General features: G+C 40.7%; 1 protein-coding gene across 1 annotated transcript in view; it reads left to right on the top strand.

Annotated features, from left to right (window-relative positions):
• The window catches only part of AQR (aquarius intron-binding spliceosomal factor), a 96,321-nt gene that overhangs the window by 34,074 nt on the left and 35,255 nt on the right, over positions 1-26,992 (top strand). The window contains exons 16-23 of the mRNA XM_032775001.2: positions 739-880; positions 1,813-1,991; positions 6,653-6,820; positions 7,139-7,308; positions 12,640-12,881; positions 19,433-19,579; positions 19,981-20,050; positions 26,158-26,268. Coding sequence (XP_032630892.1) covers positions 739-880; positions 1,813-1,991; positions 6,653-6,820; positions 7,139-7,308; positions 12,640-12,881; positions 19,433-19,579; positions 19,981-20,050; positions 26,158-26,268 — 1,229 coding nt within the window. The remainder of the gene's footprint in view (positions 1-738; positions 881-1,812; positions 1,992-6,652; positions 6,821-7,138; positions 7,309-12,639; positions 12,882-19,432; positions 19,580-19,980; positions 20,051-26,157; positions 26,269-26,992) is intronic.

Genomic DNA, 26,992 nt, shown 5'->3' on the forward strand with positions numbered 1-26,992 from the left:
AAGTTTGGTCCTCTCTCGTTTTATAGGGGGGTTTCTGATAGGAGTTGGTGATGGTTATTGTGAGCCCTAGTACAGCGAAGGAATGATGGTGAAGAATCTTTGGACAGAGCAGCTTTTTGTTAAATGTTATTTTCTCATAGAAAATAGAGATCTATTTAATAATAATAAAAAAAACTTCCTCTTTCAGTTGCTCAGGCTTCACTCTCTTGGCTCTAGTTCTCTAGTCATCAGTCTTCCAGCCTTCTTTTTTTGGTTTCTAATGAAGAAACCACCTGACTTGTCCACAGCATGTGTCACAGGACCAGTTCTTCTACATCAGAAACTTTTTGGGAGAATTGTCCAATATCGTTGTCCTAAACGTGGTCACTTGTGGTGAAGTGAGATTTTTTTTTACCAATCGCTACAAGTAATTTGCTGTGGCAATGCAAAGACAGGTGCCTTTTAAGTACAACAGTTGCATGCAGAGAGATGGTCAACAAGAATAAAATAATACACTTAGATCACTTGAAAGTGATTTACAAAGGAGGGGGGAGAGGGATGTCCTTTGTACCCTTCCCCTTCTCCCCCCCCCTTTTTTTTTTTGGTAGTATGTGGCTTTAGAAGAAAGTGCTCTTTAAATCTTCTCGTATCATAACTAAAGCATGATGATGGAATTCTATATACTGTTTATGAATATGTAAGACCAATGAATTTGTTCCATTTATAGACAGAAGATGAACTTAATGTTTTTTTCCGTAGGCTGCCTCGCTCTTCCTAAACTGAATTTACAATTTCTTACTCTTCATGACTACCTTCTACGGAACTTCAATCTCTTCCGCTTAGAGTCTACATATGAGATCAGACAGGACATTGAGGATAGTGTCAGTAGGATGAAACCTTGGTAATATTTCTGTATTAACTAAAACAAACCAAACACCACAATGTAGGAAATAGCTAAAGTTTTTTGGGGTAATAATTAATTAGTGATATATATAATATAAAGTGGATATATTCATCTAAGTAGTGACCAACTGTTTCCAGTTGTTATAAAGGTATAAATGTGGTGTTCCATAATCTCTTCTAAAATACTGTTTCATGCAAGATTAATCTTATAATATTATGAAAATATATTTTGGGTATGGTTGCCCAGAAAGAACGCTTGTGACTACTATGTGCTGACTAGTATTCCATTTACTAACGTTAAAATGCTATTTGTGTTAAATGTTAACCGCAAACTTCACGGTATTAACAATTGTTCTTAATAGTTGATCATTTGTATTAGTGTTATGGATGGGGAGTACTGGTGGGATTTTCACAAGTACTCAGTATTGTCCTAACTATGCTCCCAGTGAAGTCAAAATGTTATCACTCACTTCACTAGGAGCAGAGTTACACTAGTGCTAAGTGCTTTTGAAAATCCCACCTATATGTCACCAGTACCTTTTTTTTTTTCCTCACTACTTTTTCTGTAGTGCATAAGGTGTAGTCTCCCTTTCATATCCATTAAATCTTTCTGTGGTGTTCTCATCATCTTGCTTTCCTTGGATGACTTCATATTTGAAATGTCATCACAAATTGTTTCATACATCACACAGGAGGTGAGAGTATGAAACTAATATGTGTTAGTTTACATTATATGTTGATTCTTTGATACAAGATATGCTGAAACTTCATGCCTTTAAATTCTGGAATTCTGCTTCATCGTGTCTCTCAAAAATTGGAGCTGATTATGTGATTTTTAAATTATTCAGCGGTTTAAATAAAATCTGAATGAAGCAATGGTTAATGGCTGTAATGCAACACTGATTTATTTATTTATTTATTTATTTTTAGGAAATCAGAATATGGAGGCATTGTGTTTGGTGGATGGGCTCGAATGGCACAACCCATTGTGTCTTTCACTGTGGTAGAGGTGGCAAAGCCCAACATTGGTGAAAACTGGCCAATGCGAGTACGAGCAGATGTTACAATTCATTTGAATGTCAGAGATCACATCAAAAATGAATGGCAAGGTGCTCATTTTTATGTCAGTAATGAACATTCGATGCCTATCATAGTGACAGGACTATCAGAATTTGGGATAAGTGTAGAGCTCTCATAATATTAGTGTTAAAGTACCGTGATCCCACTCAATATTACGGCACAGAAGTAGCTACGCTATTAAGGTTGGTATACAGAGTTCAGTTTTAACAGGAGATTTAAACCTTTATTTTGTAAAAATCTAATTTAAAATATTAAAAAACCCTAATATAAACTTTGAATACTCAGTATTTTTGGTGCCTTGAAAAATAAATTGATATAGAAAAAATAAGAGTTCAAAAATCACCGTAGTGGGTGATCTCCCTCCTCCGCCTCCCACCCCTTACCCCGATTACCTCACTTTTCTTTGTACTCTTTTGCAAGAAATCTGAAATACTACTTCTTCTGACTTCTAAAATGTTAGTGATAGAAAGGTTGTGTTTGTCTGTAGAGCACTTTATAACCTTTCATCTGCAATGGAAATGTATGTGCACCAAACTGAATGTCACATTTTACTTGACTATAAATCTGCTGTATCACAGAATCATAGAATATCAGGGTTGGAAGGGACCTCAGGAAGTCATCTAGTCCAACGCCCTGCTCAAATCAGGACCAATTCCCAACTAAATCATCCCAGCCAGGGCTTTGTCAAGCCTGACCTTAAAAACCTCTAAGGAAGGAGATTCCACCACCTCCCTAGGTAACCCATTCCAGTGCTTCACTACCCTCCCAGTGAAAAAGTTTTTCCTAATATCCAACCTAAGCCTCACCCACTGCAACTTGAGACCATTACTCCTTGTTCTGTCATCTGATATCACTGAGAACAGTCTAGATCCATCCTGTTTGGAACCCCCTTTCAGCTATCAAATCCCCCTTTATTCTTCTCTTCTGCAGGCTAAACAATCCCAGTTCCCTCAGCCTCTCCTCATAAGTCATGTGCTCCAGCCCTAATCATTTTTGTTGCCCTCCACTGGACTCTTTCCAATTTGACCACATCCTTCATTTAGTGTGAGGCCCAAAACTGGAGACAGTACTCCAGATGAGGCCTCACCAATGTTGAATAGAGGGGAATGATCACGTCCCTCGATCTCAAATGCTGTCACTTACTTTAGGCTGCAAATGAGGAGAGAGACTGAGACTCTCTGTCATCATGTAGCCCCTGTAGCCTAGGAGAACGTTCCTTGAGCTGGCAAAGAGTATGCCAAGAATTCAAATCTTACCACTTAATTGCTGTTAAAATTCTCATACAGTTTTCTAAAGCCATCATCCCCAACGTAGAGGGTAGTTAAGGATCAGCCACTGAATGCTTTCCTCTTAATACCTACAAGGAAAGGGGTGGTTGGAGGCTAATCACATGATGGGTCTTGAGTGTTTAAACAGATACACCAAGCAAATACGGTTTTCCATAATCCCCTTCCAGCAACTATTCCTCTATATTGTGATTCACGTTATTAATGGAAATAACACATTCTTTGTAATAGACCAGCGTCAGCACTGGATTCTGTTGTTTGAACTTTCCACAGCCCTAAGAGTTTTTTACCAAGTATTTGGCAATAGGCATTGTGATTGTTCCTTCGAAGTCCATAAAATTAAAGCAGGAAAACTTCTGTAAAATGAAACCCTAGGATGGGTTGTCAGCAGTTTTCATTAAACATGGGACCTCTGGACCTAAAAACCTGATCCTCTACTGCCTGAGCTAAAAGAACTAGGTCTGTTAGTTCCATCTGTAGCAGACTCAAACTGTCTTATGTGAAATGACAGCCATTCTCCATCTGGGGAAGGCAGAAAGGACCTGTTCCTAACCAGTCTTCCGTTCTCTTTATTCTGGCTCATGTACTTCGCTTTAAATAGTCAGGTCTCTCCCTCAGCTCTGCAAGGTAAAGCTCCACTACATTTTCAGCTTTTCACTTACCCCTGCAGGAGCCTACAGTAATCTTTCACCCTAAAGGGTTCTTTTTTAAAGAACCTACTTATTATTTTTCATCCTGTTCAGAAGCTGTCACCTTTCTGATGTGTACACAGGTTGCTCGCCAAAGTAACAACCACAATTTAAACCATTGTCAGAACGTACTTTCCACCTTTTTGTAGCTGAGTGGTAGTTTCATAAACCTCTGCAAATAAAGTTTGTTGTGTTGGCAACAGTGCCCTGTTCTGTTGTCTGTTCATTAGACAGACAGCCTAGAACTACACAAACCAAGGAAACTTGGTGAAAACCTATACTACTACGTTTTGTTGGCATAACTGTGTTAGTCAGGGATGTGAAAAAGATACACCATCTAGCCAACATAGCTATGGCGGCAAAATCTCCTCTGTAGACACTCTAGAAGCTGATAGCTAAATGACAAAAGCATTTGTCTAATGTCATTTGGGGAGGTTAAGTTAGTATGCTGGCAGAAGCACTCCTTCTCTTGACATACGCTATATTGAGACAAGGCCTGGCTATCACTTTTGCAGAAGTAGTAGTTGAAAATCTTATTTATGGTTGCATCTCTGTACGTACTGCTTTAGAGACACTTATTGGCATTGACTCTGAAAAGGGAATATGTCTCCAAAATAAAATTGTCTATATCTATACTGTTGTTGGAATGATTAACATGAAATAGAAAAGTGTCTTCAATGTATGGTGTAATGATTTTACATAAGATCTGCCTTCAGTATTTATTTTTTTAAAAAAAGCTTGTCATAATATTCTTTTATATTGTATGATTTACTTTAATGGGATATCAAGATGGAAAACTCCATAGGTCACTTTAAAATCTTGCAAAACTCTTGAGAAATCAAAGCTCTCCAAAATTAAAATTGCAGAATTATGCAGGTGAAAACTTCTCAACTGAATAAGCACACTGACAGCAAGCCCAACATGCTGAATATTTCCATTGTGTACCTTCTGTGTTACACCATGATGCCATTCCTCTTGTAAAAGTCATACCCTGCTTGCTAACAAGAACAGAGCAGGGAAGTAGTGTGGAGAGATGGTGTGGCCTGCATGCTGGTAGTCTTCTTTTGTTAAAGTTACAGAGCAAATCTGATCCCTTTTATATTACAATGGAAAGGTGATAGGAGTTGAGTTGATTAAACCCAGTGTTTTTCCGGTTGTGCTTTTTAATATTGTCAGGAATTGCCAGCTGGCACTGTATATCCTATGTTTCCTAGTGTAGTATCAGTAGGCAACACTTCGTGCTTAGGGAATTACACTTGAGTTGACCTTGTTGGCAAGCTGCATAGAAGCATTTATTCATATTCTGCATTGACATTGACTGATAGTGCTTAAATAGAGTTGACTATTGTAGGCTGTCACATAGCAAAAATCCTAAATGCAGAACATGCAGTAAAATGGATTGAGTTTATGGCAATAGATATAACTTTCGGATTGTGATATGAGTTTAAGTCCTAGCTCAGATATGGCTTTGTAACATAGTAGATTCTCAGTAGTATTAATAGATATTTCCATATTAGTAATTTATATTTATATTTATAATTTCCATATTATTGTCACATGGAAAGGATAGGTACCTTATGTACAGTACAGTAAGCCAACTACAGTGGTTATACAGTTTCAGATATTTCTGATCAATGACCTATTATTGACTATCAATGGCAGCATGGCAAAAGATGGACTAGAGTATTGTCTGAAAATCAGGTTGTCTGATGTATGCTGGATGTCTGAGAAGTTTGTGCTAGGAACTCAGACAAGTATCCAGAATCCACAATGTCTATTTTAAAAAAACATTCTGCAGTCCTGATCTCTCTCTTCCCTGATGTCTCCGTAGATGGATCTTTCTTTTACACTTCCTTTGCAAAATAATTCATTCTAACTATATTGTCTAAAGCTGCTGTTCTGTCTTTGTTTCTTGGTTTTTTTTCCTCTTTCATCTTGTTTTGTTAAGCAGATTCTTTCCAGAAGTCATTACTTGTATTTTTTTAATCAGATTTTTTTTAATTGTTCTCTGATTACCTAACCATTTTGTCCAGTCTGGATTGGTTTTAGTGTATTTATTATTTGCGCTACTGTAGGAACTTTGAGGAACTTTAGTCATGGACCAAGACCCCACTATGCCAGGCGTTGAACAAACACAGAATAAAGACCACCTCTGCCCCAAAGAGCTTACACTCGAAGTACAAGACAAGAGACACCAAATGGATGTAGAGAGGTGGGGGAGTACAAGGAAACAATGAGACAGTACTAGTCAGCATTATAGGCAGTGGCCTTTAATGGCCTTTAACAAGTGACCTTGTTGACAAAGTTTTTTTTATGGGCATCATGACAAAGGAGAGTTTTGAAGGAGGAAAATTATAGAATCATAGAAATGTAGAATTGGAAGAGACCTAGCTAGAGCACCAAATTTTCCTTAACTTTCTATAGAATTTTATTTAAAATGTCTTACATTATTATCCTTAAACTTGGAAGTGTTCTAGCCCAATTGTAGGATCAACGATAGATTAAAAAAGACTGTTGATTTTATATCCTCTAAAAGCAGGACATAGTCCCCCAGTACAAATTATATCAACTACTAAAAGGAAATGACACTTCTTAGCCAAAAGGTTAAAAAGAATCTTGCCTGTTGTACACCTTTCCAAGTGCTTTTTAAGGAACAAACACAGCAGTTGTTTTTGAATAAACCAAATAACTCAGCTTTTTCCTGTTTTCAATCAGGTCTGCGCAAGCACGATGTTTGTTTTTTAGTTACGGTGCGTCCAACACAACCTTATGGCACAAAGTTTGATCGAAGGAAACTTTTTGTTGAGCAAACTGGCCTGGTGTACGTCAGGGGATGTGAAATCCAGGGCATGTTGGATGATAAAGGACGTGTCATTGAAGAAGGTATGATGATGATTTTTAAACTATATATATATCTCTCTCTATATATAATCATTTGGAACAAATAATGAACCAGTCTATTAGCTGGTACGAATTGGTCTTTGTTCTTTTAGAACAAAATAGACCTATTTCTGAAAACGTTAGAAATGGTATGGAAGCATGCCAATAAATCATACTTGTAAATATAAGCTTCAAAGTGAATTTTTCTTAATTCTGTTTCAAAAGTGATTATTTTTCTCCTAAGAAGTGGTTCTTAATCTGCTTTCAACGCTGTTTTTCTTGCTTTAATCTACTTTTGATTTGTGTTTCAAATATGAACAGGACCAGAACCCAAACCAAGACTTAAAGGAGACTCAAGAACATTTAGAGTATTTCTGGATCCTAACCAGTATCAACAGGACATGACAAACACAATCCAAAATGGAGCAGAAGATGTCTATGAGACATTCAATATAATTATAAGGAGAAAGCCAAAAGAAAACAACTTTAAGGTAAGCTACGTTATAGCTGTTCTTAGGATAATAGTTTTTTAATGTGCTGAGTTGGAAGAGTTGTTGAAATATATGTCCGACATGTCTTTGATTAAGATTGATTGTTTGTTTTGGAAAAAAGCTGGCTGGAATTTATTTCCCTAAACTGTTTAATGACAGTGTTGGTGCTGAATTAAAGAGTTTTGGGTCCTGGTACACAATGGCAATTGGGACTGCCCCTCTGGGGTGTGGGATGCCCTGAGGTTGCGGGGGAAATTTGGTCCAGCCCCCCCAGAGTGGGAGGCTTCCAAGTGGGGTTGGATCCTGCCCTCGGGAGATGGGAGGCCTGAGGGTGGGCTGGTTGGAGGACAGACCCACCCAACACTCACCCCAGAGCAGCGTCTGTCCTGCAGGGCTGACCTGGCTGATCTCTCTGCCCTGTTGGCTCTTGCCAGAGTGCGCAGTGGAGGCCCTGGCTCCTTCCTGTCCCTGGGTTTTTATGTATGCAGGTGTTTTTGTTGCTCCCTTCACCCCTTGGTGGTCGGGGTCCCTCTGAGATGGGGGTCTCTGTAGGTGCAGTCAGTGCATGTTAATTTGGATGTGGACAGTATGTTACATACAAAGAAAGTTTGTAAAGATGCATCTTAAAAATAATAAATGCTGGGAAACTTCAGCCAACCTCTGAAATGAACCTGTACACAATTGAGAGGGTAATATTTACTGAAAGTCTGTTTATAAGTTTCAGACTACAGATATAAAGGTCACAAAAAATGGTGCAACTAGAAAACAGTACTGAGAAATAGAGCCCTGCATGGATACACAATTTATAATTGGGATATAAAGCAGATATCCACAGAGCTGCAGGGCTCTAGTGACAATGAATGAGACTAGCTGTGCCACCCCCTGCCCTGCCCACTGGGATGGACATCAGGCTCATCAGCAAGTGTCCCTGGTCATGCTAGTGTGTGCAAGCGTCTCGCACGCTCCCGGACAGAAGATGCGCAATACTGTCTGGAAAGGAGGAGTGGGCTTTGGTGCTGGCTTCTGCGAGCGGCGGCCCAGCATGCTGCTGCTGCTTTCACCACTTTATATCCACGGATATAAATTGTGTGTCCGTGCAGGGCTGTAATGAGAAACCACTACATATCTTGTGAGATCATTCCCTTCTGCTTTGTAGGCACTCTGTATTCTAATTTCCATTGCCTAGCACTCTTTCAGAGCCTCATAAAAGGTATATATTTTGCTTTGTATTCCATCCACAACTTGACTGAGTATAGCAATGAAACTTATTTTTTTTTTTTAAAGTCAGCTCATTTAGTGGGGTAAGCACGCAACGTTTCACCTGAATGATGGGACCTTCAAAGGGAAATAAAATGACTGAAACTCAAGTCACTATGCTGTGGTGGGGATCAGGAGGGGCCACTACTTTCACATCAGTACAGGAACAGTCACTGTCACTCAAATAATTTCACTTGATTCACCATCGTCATGTTCTTTGTAGAATTATGAAGGGGCACTCCATATACTTTGTGACACTCTGATATAGTCATCTTCAACACACAGTCAACCTGTGGAACTCCTTACCCCCAAAGGATGTTGTGAAGGCTAAGGCTAGATAAGTTCATAGAGGATAGGTCCATCAATGGCTATCATCCAGGATTGACAGGGATGATGTCCTTAGCCACTGTTTGCCAGAAGGAGAACAGGGGTGGATCACCTGATGATTACCTGTTGTGTTCATTCTTTCTGGGGCATCTGGCATTGGCCATTGTTGGAAGATAGGATACTGAGCTATATAGACCTACGGTCTGACTTGGTATAGCTGTTCTTGAGTAAGAATTCAGGTGTCAAAAAAGCTCAGGGCCTGCTTAGTTTTGGACAATCCAAGTATTTTTATGTTTGAGGCACAGTATTGATTTCCAGTTTGTTTTACTGTAAGAGCTTCTTTGTCCTTCATTATGTCTCCAGTGCATATGTGCAGTGTTTCCTTTTGCTCTTTGCAGTCTTATCTATGTCATCTGTTGTTTTTGCTTTGGCCTTGAGGTAATGTTACATCACTTATCTGTTCAGATTTCTTATTATGTATCACTACTTATTTTCTTACCCCACTTATTTCTTCCACTTTATCCATGTTTTGTTCAAGTTCCGAGATTTTTAGTATTGACTTCTTCCGAGAGGTTGAGGACCTTTTCCGGTCACTCTGTTGCCAAATAAGAATGTGTGTTTTAGGCTACTGTTGGGAAGAGGTCTTGTGGCTAAAAATGTGCAGGTTAGTCGACTTTGGCTAATCTACTCTCCAAACTAGGGAGGTGATTCCCCTGCTTGCGTGCAGATACTCCTGCTAGCATGAGTGTAAATAGCAGTGTAGCTTTGCTACCATGGATAGCAGCAGCAGAGGCATAGCTGAGCCGTGCCCAGCACAAACCAATGATATAGCCCTTGATTTCTCTTGTACAGATTCTCACTGTTCAGAGAATGTAAGGATAATGCAAGAGAAAGGAAACTATTTTAAATCTTGATTTCTAGCTATTGTGCCATGAGCACAAAGTGCTGAAGGGAAACACGTCTTAGTTCAGCTCTTTTCTACTTAACATAGTTTTTGTCATTTTTAAGTAAAAGACCAAACTGAGGAAAGAATTCTCATGAGAGTGCATTTTATAGGAGTTGACATATCGCTCAACATCTCAGCTGCTGCTGCTCCAGTTAAGAGTGAAGGTAGCCTCGTGTTATCAATTGGATATTCAAACACCTTCAGATTTGAAAACAAACCAAAAAAAACCAAACAGAACATTAAGTTATGGTTTTTATGTATATTCCATGGCCAAAGTGTGTGGTGCAAATATTAACCAAAGGGAAATTGCCATTGAATAGATATAGTAAGATTCTATTGGAAATATGTATGTCCATGCATTACAAAGTTGAATGAAATTCTAGTTTTCATAGGGGATTGTGGAATATGATCTGTGAAGTTGCTTAAGAAGGGAGGCAAAAAGATCCTGCTCTTTTTAATATTATGTGGAAGAGTGTATCTGAAATGAAACAATGACTCATGACTTTTTTTTTTTAAACTATGCTTACAATTGCAAAGCCCTGAAAAGTCAGAAAACCATTAAATGAATGTTTGCAGATGAATTTTTGCTTAAACATCTTTTCATCTACACCAAAAAAATCTTATGTTCCTACTGGCATCATAGCAGCAGTTAGTTCACAGGTCTGTGTTGTGATGCAAATAAAGAAATAAAACAAAGTTCATTTTGAACAGTAGTAGATACTTTAGTTTGGTCTGTGTTTGGCAAAGGATGGAAGTGTAGTTTTTAGTTTTGTATTAGGGTATTTACAATCAATGGACAGAACAAAAAAAATCACCTTCACAAAGCATTAGTTGTTAGTTTTTCCTCAATTTCATGTTTATTCAATTAAGCCAAAACAAATAATTAGCTGTTAGCTTTTCATAAATTGAAGTACAGATTATCCATATCTAGTGTATATCTTCTCACCAACTTCAGCCGGTTAACAGAAAACAAGGTGTTACTCTAGAATGATTAATGTTAATAATGAGTCAGGCAGATAGAAGACAGCCTTATTTTATGGTGAGCCTGCAGGGGAGAGAGCAGCCAAAAAACCTGTGCAGTGTAGTAAATTAAGCAACTATGACAGCAGCAGAAGTGCAAACATAATCGGATTGCTAGATACGATAGTCAGCACTTCTCTGTGATAGGTCAACAGTGTTATCTTATATGGGTTATTTTCCAAGTTTACATGTCTGCATTCATCAAAGTAATATTTAACATTAGGGGCATATTTCTACACTTTCCACCCAAAGACTTAATATAACCATTTAGAAAGATAATCTAGGATATCCCTGTGTTGTAATTAGTTGTACTACTTCTGAGAAATAAGATCTCACTAAGTTCAAAATTATGCAAAACCACACAATCTATTCCCTTCTTTCCCCCATTACTAAGCATCATCATCCTCTAGATGTGAGATTTATCTGTTTTTGACTCATGTCAAAAGACGTTTGAGGAAGCATAGAGGGCATCGTGTACTGGCATCTCTGTGAAGTCATGAATATAAAGTAGTCCTTAACTTTACAAGCTCTTTCGATTTGCCTTTTGAGTTGCCTATCTTCCTGATATCGTGGGCTGTTAAAGTTGAGGGAAGTGAAATAAATATTATAAATTGACCTACTCCTAATATGCGTTTATCAGCCAGGAAACCTGTCATTTATACCCAGAATGAAATTCCGGATGTTTCCAGCTGATTTGTGCTTCTCAGTTGGCTTAAACCTGTGAGTGCTTGTACTGTGTGTAGTGTATGCACTCAGATGATGCTTAGGAGGGCAGAAAGCTTTACACAGTTCATCTGATTTTGCTTTTTGAGCTAAGGACTGGTTTTAGATTAATAATTCTTCAGGGACACTGGTACTAGACTGATAAGTGAGTTCTGAAAAATGAATCATCCTGAGGGATCCACAGCTCCAAAATGTACAGTACCTGAACAGTGTTCAAGCACAAAATTACATAGTACCTCAGGTTAATGAAATGCTGAATAGGAAGATCAGTAGTTTCTGAATGGAACAGTTGTTATAAAAATAACGCTATCACGTCCTTGTGTTCCTGGTCTGTAACTTTATATCTCAAAATAATTTTGTTTGTTTATTTTTTGTTGTTGTTTTTCTGCTTCTGACACCTTCCCCATCCATAAGGATTCTGGAATGAGAACTTCCTGGAAATTTCGATGATGAGGCAGAATAAAATACAGCATGCCCATCTGTAGATACAGTATATTTGCTTTGCAGCACTGAAAAAAGGAAAGTGCCATTAATGGTCAAACACACAGGAAACAGAGTTACAGCATATTTGCTTTGCAGCATTGAGAAAAGGAAAGTGCCATTATTAGTAAATTCAGGCTATAATGGTCAAACACACAGGAAACAGAGTTATAGCATCAAAGTGCCACTTTTAAAGAATCACACTTCTGATAGCTCTGACATTTCAGTGATGATGATGATTTGGTGGCACTGTACAGATACCGTTGTGAACCAAAAAATCCATTGTTTCATTTGGGCTAAATTAGCGCTCACTAATGGTACAGTTCAGTATTTAGACTGTTCTGCTTAAATACTGACATTTTGTTGAACAGGCTGTGTAATGATATCAGCAGAAAATATAGCAACTGATTCAATCTAACCAAACACCTGTCAGTGGAAAATAACCTTTTTTTTTTTTTTTTTTCTCGGAAACACACTGGGATACTGGGGTATTTCAGAGAATTAATCTTTAGTTTGTTACATTATGATAATAAAAGATGTCACTTTTACTGATTCATCTTCTATTTTGTCACTCACAGGCTGTTCTGGAAACTATTAGGAATCTGATGAACACAGACTGTGTGGTTCCTGATTGGTTGCATGACATCATCCTTGGATATGGAGACCCAAGCAGCGCTCATTATTCAAAAATGCCAAATCAGATTGCTTCTCTGGATTTTAATGACACCTTCCTCTCCATTGATCATTTAAAAGCTAGTTTTCCTGGATATAACATAAAAGTAACTGTTGACAATCCCGCTCTACAGAAACCCCCTTTCAGGTGATCTAAGAATCTCACATGTACTTGGTCTCAGACAGTCTGAATAGATAATTCTCCAATTAAACCATTGTATAAATCTAAGTCATTTCAGTTTTGTTCCTCAAAAGTACCATAGTGAAACTGGTACTGGAAGAGTAAATCAGTTTAGTTCAGTGACTCAGTATGTTCTTTTGCCTGAGAAAATAGCTCATAAGAGCAGCTATTGTAATTTATTATTAATATGTTATACTGCAGTGGCATCCAAAGGTCAAAATTAGGATCAGGATGTCATTGTGCCACATCCTATACAAATGCGTGTGAAAACATATTGTCCCTGACCCAAACAATTGACAGTCTATAGGGGAAAGTGATATACGAAGGGTGGGATTACAATCAGTATATATATATATACTGGATATAAGATAGCGACTGGATAGTGTAGTGGTTAAGAGCGCCGCCCTTTGATACAGGAGACCGCCCTTTGATACGAGAGACTGGGGTTCAAATCCCAGTTGGTACCCAACTTTCCAGTAGGGGTCCTTGGGCAAAAGACCCCCTAAAGCTTCACCTGCCTACCTCAAATATGAGAGTGACACGAACTAGGAGAGTCATGCCAGCTCGGACGTCGCCCGGATTAACAAGGTCCGCGCCAGATGTTGAGGAGCCAGGACAATCTGACGATAAGTGGGCTACTGGAACAAACCATTCATGGACGAGATAAGAGAACCTGGAATTGATGGAATGCTACTACAACAGTAGACCTAATGAGAGGGGATATATGAAACGTATGAGGGGACTTATGGATGGACAAAGACCTACAATCCACACTTACTGCGAAACAGCTATTACCCACGCTTCAACATAGTAATAGAGTGAAGTGCTCGCACTAGGCTTGAGATAGCCAACTCCATCATTACATCCCCTGACCTCAAGAAGTACCTAGAAGACAAGTGGATGTGCAGTCCCACACCTGAAGCTGAAACTTCACTGCACTCCCTCCATTGCGAGCACAGGCAGCTGATATGAGGCATAAGATCATAGGAGAACTTAGCTTACATATCTTCTCGATTCCTGATTTCCAAGGCCTAGTGGATGACAGTACTATCAGTAGTTGTTAGAAGATTTGCCAATAGAGCCGCTCTTATGACAATCCTATCTACACCGATAATCAAACAATGAACTGTTAATACGTCTACAGCTCTGTATCCTGTTGTTGGTGGGTTGTGAGGTGCTTGGCTACATCGATCCGATAGATTACATTCAGTATGTACTTTCACCCTGGAAAATGAGGTTGGAGATTTAAGATTCAAGGCGACTCGGAGAGAGTTAGTTCAGTGGTGGACATTCTACAGATAGGGGTTAGAGTTATTAAGGATTAAGACTCGTGCTATTGAAAAAATAGCAAGGCTGACTTCCACTGAAGCCCTTTAGAGACTGCTAAACAAAGGTGACCAGCACTGGCTACCAGTCTAAGGAGATACCGGGTAGGAAGCAGTAGTGGCCAAATAAGTAAATGCTTTGTCTGTTTTCAAGACATCATCCAAGGTGTACTCCCAATGGGCAGTGCAACTAAACAATAGGTAGCAGAGTCCATCCAGCAGGCAGAACTGAACAAGTACGGATAACATTAGTGGAGAAAGAGTAAACTCATAACCAGTGCAAAGTTTGGCTGCAGGCCTGAGACAGATGCACAATGTCATCTCTCCAGAACCGAACAGTCACTTATCACAGTAGGATTTAGAGCATCTAGCAGGCGGGTCAAAACCATGCAGAGCTGGACAGCAACCTGGACAGACATGATCCAACCTCTGGCTAAAACACTAACAGCAGTGCATGACGCCTAGCAAGCACAGATAAACCCAGTCTGTAGTCAGCAGGGCTCCACTTAACTGGCTTCAGCACAGGGAAGACAGTTGCTTCGATCTATGTGAAAGACCTGCAAGGGAACATGACCTGCCTAACTACCGTCGGCTATAACCTTTTACTATGGTCACAGTTACAGAGGCTCGATTCGTAGGCCTTTAAGGGCCAGTTTTTTTTTTTTTTCCCCGGGTTCTGTCGTGGTTTGCGTGCTCTTGCGCGTTCTTTTGTGTGGCGGTGCCCGGCGGTGCGCGGGCGGTTGTGCTTTGGTGGCTGCGGGGGTCGTGTGCGTTGGTCGGGGCGGTGTTGGTGTTGTTGGTCCTCGGGCGCGGGCGCTGTTTGTGGGTGGTTGGGCGGTCGTTCGGCGGTTCGCCTGGGCGTCGTGGTGGGGGTTGTGTGTGGGTGTCGTCTGTGTCGCAGAGCGGGGACCGCCGGGCACTGTGCTGAGGTGAATGGTAACGGCAGTTCGCAGCATGCTCAGACACTGCTGAACGAAAGTCCTTTTTTTTTTTCCCTTTTTGCGGCCTGCCTCCCCACAACCATGGAAAGTTCTATCAGGCATCTAGCTGCAAGCTCATGCCATATGGGCCATACTTAAAGGCACAGCACAGAGGGCATTGGGAACAAACACCAAGGCTCAAAACCAGTTGCTCATACATAAGCAGTCGCCCCAAAGCTCAAGGTCTAGACAGACCAATCGAGCACAGCATGGATTGACCTACAGAAAGCCTACCCAATGCCGCACACGTGGATCTGTGAATGTCTGGTGCTATATGCAAAGTCAAACAGGACACTAAGACTTCTCAAGAACTCAATGGATATGAAGGCCAACACTACTCGCGAAGTCACATCAAGCCAAGCTTGCGCGCAAGTGGCCATCAAGTGTGGACATATACCGAAGGTGCGTGAACGTCCCCGCTGCTGTTTCCCATGCATAGGCTTAAACCCCTCAGCACAAGATAATTACACAAGGACTGATGTGAGATCTAATACCAGTGATTCAGGAGTGGACTAACCATCAGAACCACCTCCTCTAATGGCTCTATCAAGCTGTATAGCTCAAATGAGAGCGAGACAGTATATCAGATCTACGCAATAGAGATCGACCTGAGCGTGACTTTACCTAGATCGATTTAAGGATCAATATGCGGAACTGAAAGAAGTTCGTAGGCATGATGCGTAGCTTGGAATGATGAGAGAGAATCAAGGATGAGGGATGGAGCTGCAGACTGCAGGGCGCGACTCCTCATAGGCCAGCCATAGAAGTAATTACAGACCAGTACAAGTTACCCTTATGCGGTCCACATGTTGGCACGTCGGAAACCAGCGAGAGGAGGCAGGAACGACATCAACACTCCAAGCTATCACCACAAGAAGGGACAAGGAGTCCTGAAGCGCCAGCTCACGTCGGAAGAATCAAGATCACGCTCCATTAACAGAATACCTGCCGATATAGTGAGACGGCACAAGAGGACATTGTGCTTGGCTTGATGCTGAGTACCCGCAAGTCCTCAAATGCCTGGAGTTACCAACCCAAGAATCCAACACCAGAGAGCTGTATACTTGCCGGAAGAAGGTGGTCGCGGTAGGCTGTGGTGAGGTCCAAAGCCCGTGTCTGGACGAACTCTGGTACACATCCAGTGAGTACATAGTAAGATGGCCCCACAGATAGACGCTGCTGCCGATGAAGGCCTGAGCAACAGCATGACACATGGAGAGAAACCAATGCAGAAGAAGTGGCATCGGCAAGACAAGCCCTGCATGGGCAATGTAGCAGCATGACACGGATACTGAGGTTGGCTTGAACAGTTCGGAAATCCCTACACTAGCCTAGGCATGGAAAGGGCTGGACTAAAAGAACAGCACTGAGGCACTGGATCATAGCAGCACAGGAGAGGCACGAGCACCAGATCGGTTGAGCAGGGGGTCTAGCCCACATAGAGAGGACCACGGTGCAGATAGTGTGCAGAAAGGCCAGAGACAGTCGCAACCATTAGTGGCAAGGATGTAAGATGCAGGCAGAACAGCATACACTGAACGGCACAGACCAAGTGACCGTGCATTGTTAGGTCCATGGAACAGTCTGCACCACGCTTTACGATGGCACTGACCCTCCAAGACCAGAATGGGAGTATCCACAGAAGGTTGTGGAGAATAGCTGGCTAAGATTCTGTGGGACTTCCAGATCCAACGACAGAGCAGAGTATATGGCCAATCAACAAGACATCGGTGGAATAGACAAGGAGCAGAAGACAGCGGTGGTGATAGATATAGCAGTGCCAAGTGACAGCAACATCAGGAAGAAGGAATATGAGAAGCTGGAGAAGTACCAGGGCCTGAAAGAGGAACTAGAGAGAATGTGGAAAGTGAAGGCCAAAGTGGTCCCAGTGGTGGTAGGAGCACTCGGGGCTGTGACTCCTAAGCTGGGTGAGTGGCTCCAACAGATCCCAGGAACAACATCAGAGCTCTCTGTCCGGAAGAGTGCAGTGCTAGAAACAGCTAAGATACTGCGCAGAAGCCTCAAACTCCCAGGCCTCTGGTAGAGGACCCGAGGTTGAGGAAGACACATACCACCCATAGGGGTGAAAGGGGAATTTTTTTTTTTTATAGCTTTTACATTTGACATCTTTTCTATAATAAATAGAAAAAATGTCAACTGTTCCCATCTGTCAGTCTAGCTGTCATTTAATTAGATATGTGTTTTGGCAGACATGAGTCTTCAAGGATGTGAAGTAGGGGAGAAATGGATTTGTAGTAGGCAATGTAGAACAAGGCACCCAGACTACTTATTATTTATTTGTATTGTGGTTGTGGATGGGAACCTCAGTCAAGGATCCAGTGCTAGGCACTGTACACACACACAATGATGATTCCTGGCTCGAAAACCTTGTTATCTAAGTATAAGGTGATGGAATAAGTTGGGGAGAAAGGGAGGTTCAATATAATAATGGGACATTATATATGTGAAAAACTATATACAACCAGTGGGTGAGGTGCAAGATGATCTGTTCTAACACAGTGATTCTCAAACTTTTGTACTGGTGACCTCTTTCACATAGCTAGCCTCTGAGTGCGACCCCCCCTAATATATTAAAAACACTTTTTAAATATATTTAACACCATTATAAATACTGGGGGCAAAGCAGGGTTTGGTGTGGAGGCTGACAGTTCACGACCCCCCCACATAATAACCTCACGATCCCCTGAGGACCCGACACGTAGTCTGAGAACCTCTGTTCTAACATCTAGAAATTGCATTTCTATAGTTTCATTCCAATAAATCTCAAAATGCCTTGTAACCTTTATTTTTAATTTCTCTTGGGAAATGAATTGTAAGGATTTCCTGTCTTTAGCAGAATATAAGTCATTAAAGTCTTTCAAAATGCTGCTTCCTCTGTAATATCTGATGATAGATGTAGTCCCTACACAAAGAGATGAGAGCACTTATTGCCTATCACAGATTTTTTTTTTTTGATTTACACAGCCTTGCCACACAAAGAAGCCCTTCACCTTAATTTATAGCCCCGTTACATTGTAAAGATATTTCTTACTAATATGCTGTACCATGAAGAGGTGCCTGTCGCAATACAATATTAAATGGAATTGGAGGATGCAGGAGCTCTTTGTGCTACTGTCATAAAAATAATGTAGGCAATCTGCGAAGGAAACACTACTACAAGGAGTGAGGTATCACCAATGTTTACAGGGAGTCCATTGCTTCTATCTGTAGAGTGTCTTATTTTCTATCATTAATGTATATTTATATTGACCTCCACCTACTCTCCTTCCCCATTCCCTCTGTGCTGTTCCATTCTATCTCACCTTACTGTTTGTTCATATATCTCTTTTTCCAATTCTCTATTTTCTACCCCATGTCTTATGACTAGAAAACTTTCCCTGTCCTCGTTTGGCAAGTACACATTCTGTCCACCTCTATATTACTCCTTAAAACTAACCTCTTCAACCAAATCCTTTTGTGCCTCATCAATAATCCCACATTTTCTCTCTCCTGGATTGTTGTCCTATTGTCTTGAATAGTGCTGGCCGAAACTCGGGTTTTGGTTCAAGAGAAGTTTTGGTATTTCCAGTTTTATTTTTGATACAAATTTGGAACCAAAGCAAAATTCCCAAAATTTCTTGGCAAACCAGAGATCCCTGAAAAATTGGTTTTAGAAACACCAAAATACAGTGTTCCTGAGACCAACGGTATGAAATTGACATTCGTGTCAATTGCCTGTTTGCTACTTCCTGAATAGTAGCCATGAAATTGAAAAGAATGTCATTTTCATTCTGCTGGCGCTTTCAGGGCTGCTAGGCTCCCTGCTTGAACCAGAGCTTCCAAAGTCCCTGCTGTGAAGCTTGGACCCTAGAAGTTTTAAGACTGGCTCCGAGGGTCTGGGACCACGTGGACTGCTCTGTGTTGAGGACCCCAGGGCTTTCAGACTTCCGGGCCAGCTGACTGCACAGATTGTCCTGCTCCCAAGTGAGGAATACACTTGGTGAAACATTTTACTCCAATGAATCAGCATTTTCCAGCCTGTTCTAGTCTTGAGTTTTGTCTTACAGGTTGTAAGATCTTTGGGAAATGGAATGGCTTATTTATGTATATAGAGTGCCATATCATTTGCTGGTGCTCTAAAAATGTATATGAAAGACTATCTGACCTACTTGTGAAGGAAATGAAGTTGAAACTTTACAAATATGTTTTACAGGATAACTTTTCCAGTAAGGGGAGGAAAAGGGAAGAAACGGAAAGAAGAGGATGAGAATGAAGAAAAGACTGAAGAAGCTAAAACATTAATTGTGGAACCTCATGTTATTCCCAACAGGGGACCATATCCATACAATCAACCCAAACGGTAATATTGTTATAACTTTGTGTTAATGCAAATAGATAAGTAACAATCCAGTGTCTGGGAGACCGAAATTTTATTGTAGGTTTCAAATGAGTTTCCACGTTGGTTTGTTTACACAATCAGGAATAATTTCTGCTTATAAAACAATCAGAGGATATTTATTCTATATTTATTTATTGATTGATTTATTTCAGTAGATAGTAGAAGTGAGCTAGACTGAATTAAGGCCGCTTTAATCGTGAATGAGTGTCCACAGGAGTTTAATGCTATTTAGCTAATCCACTTTAAATTCAGACCTTTAGTTAATTTGGATTAATTTTTTTGAGTGTCGTATATAGACAGTCCCTTTAGAACATCTTTTTAGCATTTTCTGCATTTACTGAACCTATTTTTGTTTGTTACAGCAATACTATTCAGTTTACTCATACTCAGATTGAGGCTATACGTGCAGGAATGCAACCTGGGCTGACTATGGTAAGGACAATAATAATTAAGAGTTATTATCATATTTCTTGTTGAAAATTATGCTGTTTAAATTTAGGAGAGATTCTCTGAAGTGCAGGTAACTTCCATTTTCTGTGTCTACTATGATTGTGTTTTGTGTTTTCTTCCTACCAGCAGATAAAGAGAAGGACACACCCAAAAACATCCTCTCTCTTAAACAAAAAGCAAACAAACAAACCAAAAAAAACTCTGAATAGAATTCTATCCTGTGTTTCACTGGTTGGGGATTCTCTCTGGATCACTGAATTAACATGCATGCGTGTGTGTGTTTGCGGGGGCAGAGGGATTACTAATTTTAGAGTATAGTGATTCTGTGCTGAATTTGTGACTGTTTTGGTTGTATTTACAGTAATTGAACTATCTTGGACCTGATGCAGTACCCACTGCATGCAATGAAAACCTTTCTGTTGACTTCAGTGAGCTTCAGTTGGGCCCCTCAGGAGAATTTCAGTTCCTCACTTCCAAAACTGAGGACATAATTTATAGTATTGAACCTGATTTTGCTTGAATATAGTCTTGACCAGTGAAGGGTTTACAGGAGTCACAGTTCTTAATAAGTAAATTTTCTGCTGAGTGTCTTTGTCACCAGCCAGCTGTTTTCTCTCCTTAAATTAACTACTCAGAATACCTCACTGACTCTTCTTTCTCCACCCCACTGTACAAGGAGATTGAGTGTCTAGACACTCAGTGCTGCTTTTTGAAATTAGGCCTCATGCTACCTTTGCTTTCCTCTCCATCTCTTCTTATGTAGCACACAAACACAGAGGAAGGAAAGAAAATGAAACTTAATTACTGTTCTTTGAGTGCTTGCTCATGTCGATTCCATTCTAGGTGTGTGCATGGTCGTCAGAGTTTTTTGTCTTAGCGGTATCCATAGGGTCGTCAGTGGCACCCCCTTGAGTACCACGTTCATGTGTCAGTATATCAGGCGCTGTCATCCATTTGCCCTTTCAGTCCCTTCTTACCACCTTTGGTGGTTAGTCAGAGCGCCTTTCCTTGCATAGCCATAGGCTAGCGGTTTTTTATCTTTACTGACTTTGAGACTTAAGGCCGTGTAAATAGTTTGTTTATAGTAGTTTGAAGTAGTTGTTAAGTGTAGTTAGAAGTTAGAGTCCCAGGTGAGGCATACCCCAGTTTCCCGGGTTTAAGCCCTACGTGGATTGTAACAGGCCTATGCGTATAAGTCACCCCCATAGCAGCGGCCTCAAGAGCTTGGGGGAAATCACATGTGAGAGATAAGTGCTGTATTTATAAAAACTTTCGGCCTTGCACGCAGAAAGAGTGGGCCATTCATTTACAGGCTCTCCTCATGGAGTTCGCCCTTCATCCGGCTTCCATGCTGTCCCACCAGGACTTGTCAAGTACCGTTCCACGTCGCCAGTGCCCAAAAAGAAGGCGAGAAAGCATGGCTCCCCGGCACCAAGCAAGAAGGGCCATGAGTCATCGGGCAAGGGACACACTTTGGGCTACCCAGCCACTCAGGAGCCACTCGTTCATGCCTCCCCAGTCGGGGCCCTTAGCTCCCTTTAAAAAGTCCACCACTGCCTCGGGAGTGGCATGGGACCTAAACCCCTAACATCACCAGCGCCTTCACAAGCTGCCCTGGTACCGAGAGCGCAGAGGCCTCCACCTGCATTGCTAACGCAGCAGGTGCCCCAGGAATTGACATGAGGAAGCACTCAAAAAAATACCGATTACCTACCTTTTCGTAACTGCTGTTCTTCGAGATATGTTGCTCATGTCCATTCCATTCTAGGTGTATGAACGTACGCAGTTGTCAGAGATTTTTGCATTAGCAGTATCCGTAGGGTCAGCAGTGGTGCCCCCTCAAGTGCCACACTCATGCGTCGGTATATACGGTGCTGCCAGCCCTACTGACGCATGAGCGCACCACTCAAGGGGGCACCACTGCTGACCCTGTGGATACCTCTAAGGCAAAAATCTCTGACCGCACACATGGGCGTGCACACACATAGAATTGAATGGACAGGAGCAACACATCTTGAAGAACAACGATTATGAAAAGGAAGGTAACCGTTTTTCTTTGAGAGATGGTCCTATGTGTATTCCACACATGAGTACACATGCTCACCATGTGCCTTCCCCTGTGTAAAGAGAGAGTCAGCCACTGGAACTGGTATATCTTAAAACCCATAATGCTCTTGGTAGCATACTTAACAGGTGCAGAACTCCATAGCAAGACAAGCTCAACAGACATTTTTCCACACACCATGAATGGGAGATGCATGGTTCTTTTCTGAATGACATCTTCACTCAGTGGAGAACACCATCTTGGGATCTCTTTGCATCCCACGGGAACAAGAAACTACCTCTGTACTACTCCAGAGCAGCTCTGGGCCACAACTTGAAGGGTGATTGATGCCCTGCTACTGTCCTGGATGGACTATCTCAGATATGCCTTCCCTCCCATTCCACTAATACCACAAGTCCTGCAAAAGATCCATCGTGACATGGCTCAGGTTATCTTCATCGCACTCAACTGTCTGAAACAGTTCTGTTCTTTGGCCACCTGAGGATTTCAACTCATTCACATCTGATCATCTTCAGATCTGATGACACAATACAATGATACAATCCAGCACACCAACCCAGGACCTTTTCAGCTTAAGGCCTGATATTTGGATGAGCGTCTGGCATAGAGTGCTCATGTTCAGTGGTGGTTCAGTCCTGTCTCAACCAAAGCAGGCAAGAGTCTACTGGGAAATGTCTGGCCAAATGGAAATGTTACTCCTTTTGATCAATTTAATGCCGGTTAGTTCCATAGTCTAGAATACAAGGAATCCCAGTAGACTGTCTTCCTACCTTTAAGACACTGGGCCTTTGTCAGTTCCTGGTGGGTCCATCTTTCATCCTCCAATCAAGGCCCGTACTATCTTTACCCATTCTACGATGACTTGATTCCTGAAGGCACTTATTAGAACTTTCCCACTAGAGTGAAACCAACACCACATTGGGATATGTCTTGTCCTTTCAGTTCTCACCAAACCTCCCTTCGAACCATTAGAGACATGTTCTGTGTCCTATCTCTCAATGAAAGTGGCCTTCACCATCACAACAGCCAAGAGGGTAAGCACGCTGGGAGCACTCACAGCAGATCTGCCGTGAATCATCATTCATAAAGAACAGATCTCTTCTCCATCACCCAAAATTCATCCCTAAAGTACTTTCAGAGTTTCACATGAATCAGGCTATCTACTTATTGCTATTTTTTCCAAAACCTATAATTGGAAGTTCTTCGATGTGTGTGTGGTCCCTGATTGTAGTCCATTACCTGCCCTCCATCCCCTTTCCTGCGGATCATAATCAGATTCATTGTAAGAAAAGGAACTGGAAATGGCATCAGTCACACTGCCCTTTATACTCTTGGTTTGGAGCATGAGAACAACTGTGCACGTGCCAACCAGTGAATACTACTAACAATCTCTGGACTCAGGTGCATGGTGCCCTTGTGTGGAATACAGATAAGGACCATACATCTTGAAGAATCTCCAGATACAGTTAAGTTCATTTTCATGGACTGATATTGAGGTCTTTACTCACATGAGTAGGCCCACTGAAATCAGTGGGGCTACTCATCTGAGTAAAGGCTTTAAGATTGGTTAACAACTTAGTTTGCAGTAAGGCAAATGACGACCCTGTGAATGATGATAAATCAGTGGTTTATAGTTGGACTATATCTGCAGTTCTTGATGAGTTCTTTTAAAATGAAAGAATACATTTCCCATGTCAGATAGTTTTTGGGCGACAGTAAAATTCACTAGTGATAATTAAAAATTGCTTAGTTAATAATGACTTTTTCTGGAACAAGCCCATTGATTTGAACTGCTGGCTTTTTAATAATTATAGCGTTTGGCTAAGAATACACACATTTGTGTATGGGAGTCTCCTTTCATACCAGTATTCCTCACTTGTCAGCTGGAAAGATGACTAGTAAATTAAAATCTTTATTGCCATTTTGTAATATATAATCAAAACATAAAATACATGGGGGGGAAAAACTCTAGGTGATGTGGCTTTTTGTTTTAATCTTGTTTTTTTAAATCTAGTATTATGCACTGTTAATTAATATAATTTAATCTTTGATGAATCAGTAAGAATAACTTTTCCAGTATAAGCACAATGTATTATGAAGTACCATCTGCATATTTTTATGGGAAGGCTTTTAGGGATAAATTTGTAGTACCTGATCGTGTTTAGTTCCAGCAGTCCATAAGGAAAAAAATAACTACTGAGAGAAATCATGTAAATTTTTGGCTATATTTTGCTAATCTCTTATTTTCAGTTTAAAAATATCTTCTCTGATTTCAGAGAGCATTCTCTTAGACATAATGGGAAAAATGTCACTTAAAATGAGCATTTCTTAAATAACAAGCCTCTTGCAATTTTTACTTAAGCCCACAAGATGATCTTTTGTTTTTGGTTTTTGGCAGCTGTTTGAGCCTGTCTCTTTCCAATTCACTTTACAGTGTGAACCCATATTTTCATTCCAGTTATGATAAATAAGATGAACCACTGTCGAGTATATTGTGCTTATTTATGGTAATGAGGTGTGATCATGCTGTCCCTATGTGAGGAGTCCAAATTACATGTCCATAGGACTGCTTGTCTGAAGGAGGCAAGCAGGACTTGGCCCGTTTTGGTTGAAATGTCATATGTATGTTCTTATGACATTCTACTCTGATGCGTGCTGTATTTTTTAACTCTCTTCAAACTACTACAATTTGAGATTGTCCATAATATTTAGAAACCTTGCTCAAATTGGATTTTTGCTCATATTTAAAATGTTAGGTGTAGAGAAAGTTAGTTTGCTTCAGTATATAGGGGTGAATCTGATGGCTCCAGGATGCAAATGTGAGGTGCTCAGTCTCCACAGGACTCTTCCAGAGTATTCCTCACATTAGCTCCCGCAGGTTCAAGGATAGCATTTGGCAGTTCTTCTGAGTTTGGGTAAACGTAAAGTAAATTAAAATATATTTGTGACATGTGAATATAAGAACCTGGATAGACAGAGACAGATGGTTTAACGGCTTTTAAATACATATGTTTCAAAAAGCAGTGATATTAAGGATAATACAGCTACATCAATGGTAATTAAATCATGTGAATAAAAATGGAAATACTACATTTATGATCATAAATACGTGACGTGGAGTGAAATATAATGTCTGAATTTCAAAACCAGACTCTTAATATAAAGAATTGTAACTGAAATGCGGAGTTATAATGTATTTATTAATCTTAAATTCTGTGTAGTTTCTTATAAATGTATTGATCTCAGATATATTGATAATGTCAACAGGGACAGTCTTAGATTTTGCAGGGACTTATTGTAAATTAGAAGGGCAGGGCCTCATCAAGCTAGCACCCAACCTATGAATCTGTCTCACTCCTTCTTTCTTATCTATGATATTTAAGTCTCTGCTCTTTCTTGCCTTTCTGTGTTGCCTCATGTCTCGCTAGTATTTGAGGTTCCCCAGCCTCTTGTGACCACTCTCCATGTATGCGGAAGTTTCAGTGACAGCCAGTGCTTAATTTGTAATGAAAGGGGTGCCGGGACGCAAGCAAGTTTTTTTTACATTTATAACTGATGCAGCAAGCACAGTGATGCTGGAGCAATGAACTGCCAACCCTAGAGATGCCAGGGCTTAGCCCTGGCAAGCCCTGGGGACAAATTAAGCAGTGGTCACAGCCTACTAGTTTCAGATTGCACACCATGGAATCGGACTCAGCAGTTTGTCTATATGGTCAGGTATATTCCCATTGCACAGGATTCTGCATTAGGACAGGGCTAAATTTTCCACTGTATCTTATTGTATTTGTGTCTGGAGTCCACAGAAACAAGTAACAAATTGCACACATTTGACAATGAGTGGTGCAGTTTAGAGTAGAATTTTGTCATCAGCTTCCTAAGTCAATGCTTTGTCAAAATAAAGATACTTCTTTGCAAACCATCTTGTTCTACTCAACTCATAATAACTTCTTATGCTTCCAACTGGATAGTTGTCATATGTTACAAATTACTTCACCTCTATACTACTACTTTTTTCATTTTGTAGGTAGTGGGCCCACCTGGTACAGGTAAAACTGATGTGGCTGTGCAGATAATATCCAATCTCTATCATAATTTCCCAGAGCAGAGAACCTTGATAGTTACACATTCCAACCAGGTAAATGAACAACTTCTGTATGACAAATTTTTTTTGTACTGCTCTATTTTATGTGGCTTCAATAGTACAGTTATTTCCATTGATGTGGACTTGAACAGGTTTGTGTGGAGTCTTAGGCCTGGTCTACACTGGGGGTGGGGGGGGATGCAGGGGAGAGAGGGGGCTGGGGGATCGATCTAAGTTACGCAACTTCAATTACGAGAATAGCGTAGCTGAAGTCGACATATCTTAGATTAACTTACCTCCCATCCTCATGGTGTGGGATCGACGGCCGTGGCTCCCCTATCGACTCCGCTTCCATCTCTCACCCTGGTGGAGTTCTGGAGTCAACGGGGAGTGCGTTGGGGGATAGATTTATCGCGTCTAGACGAGATGCGATAAATCGATTCCTGATAGATCGATCGGTAACCACCGGTCCAGTGGGTAGCGTAGATGTACCCTCTAACTAGATAAAAACAGATTTGGAAGTTATGATGAAATCAAAATTTAAAACGTTCTGGAGTATGTTAGATGCATTTTTTGTTTAGGACATTTAAATGATTAGGATTGAAATCCAAAAAGTTACGTATTGTTCTCCTATTAAATGTATGAGACTTTTCTGCTTCTGCTATATCTGAAATACCTATTATAGCCTCAGTTGCCCTATCTGGACTACAGAATAACATCTCAGTTTTGCATTTACCACTGAGCCACCATTCCAGTCCAACTTCGTTTGACGAGCCAG

The sequence above is a fragment of the Chelonoidis abingdonii genome, chromosome 4, assembly GCF_003597395.2.
Source record: "Chelonoidis abingdonii isolate Lonesome George chromosome 4, CheloAbing_2.0, whole genome shotgun sequence".
NCBI classification, from domain to species: Eukaryota; Metazoa; Chordata; order Testudines; family Testudinidae; genus Chelonoidis; species Chelonoidis abingdonii.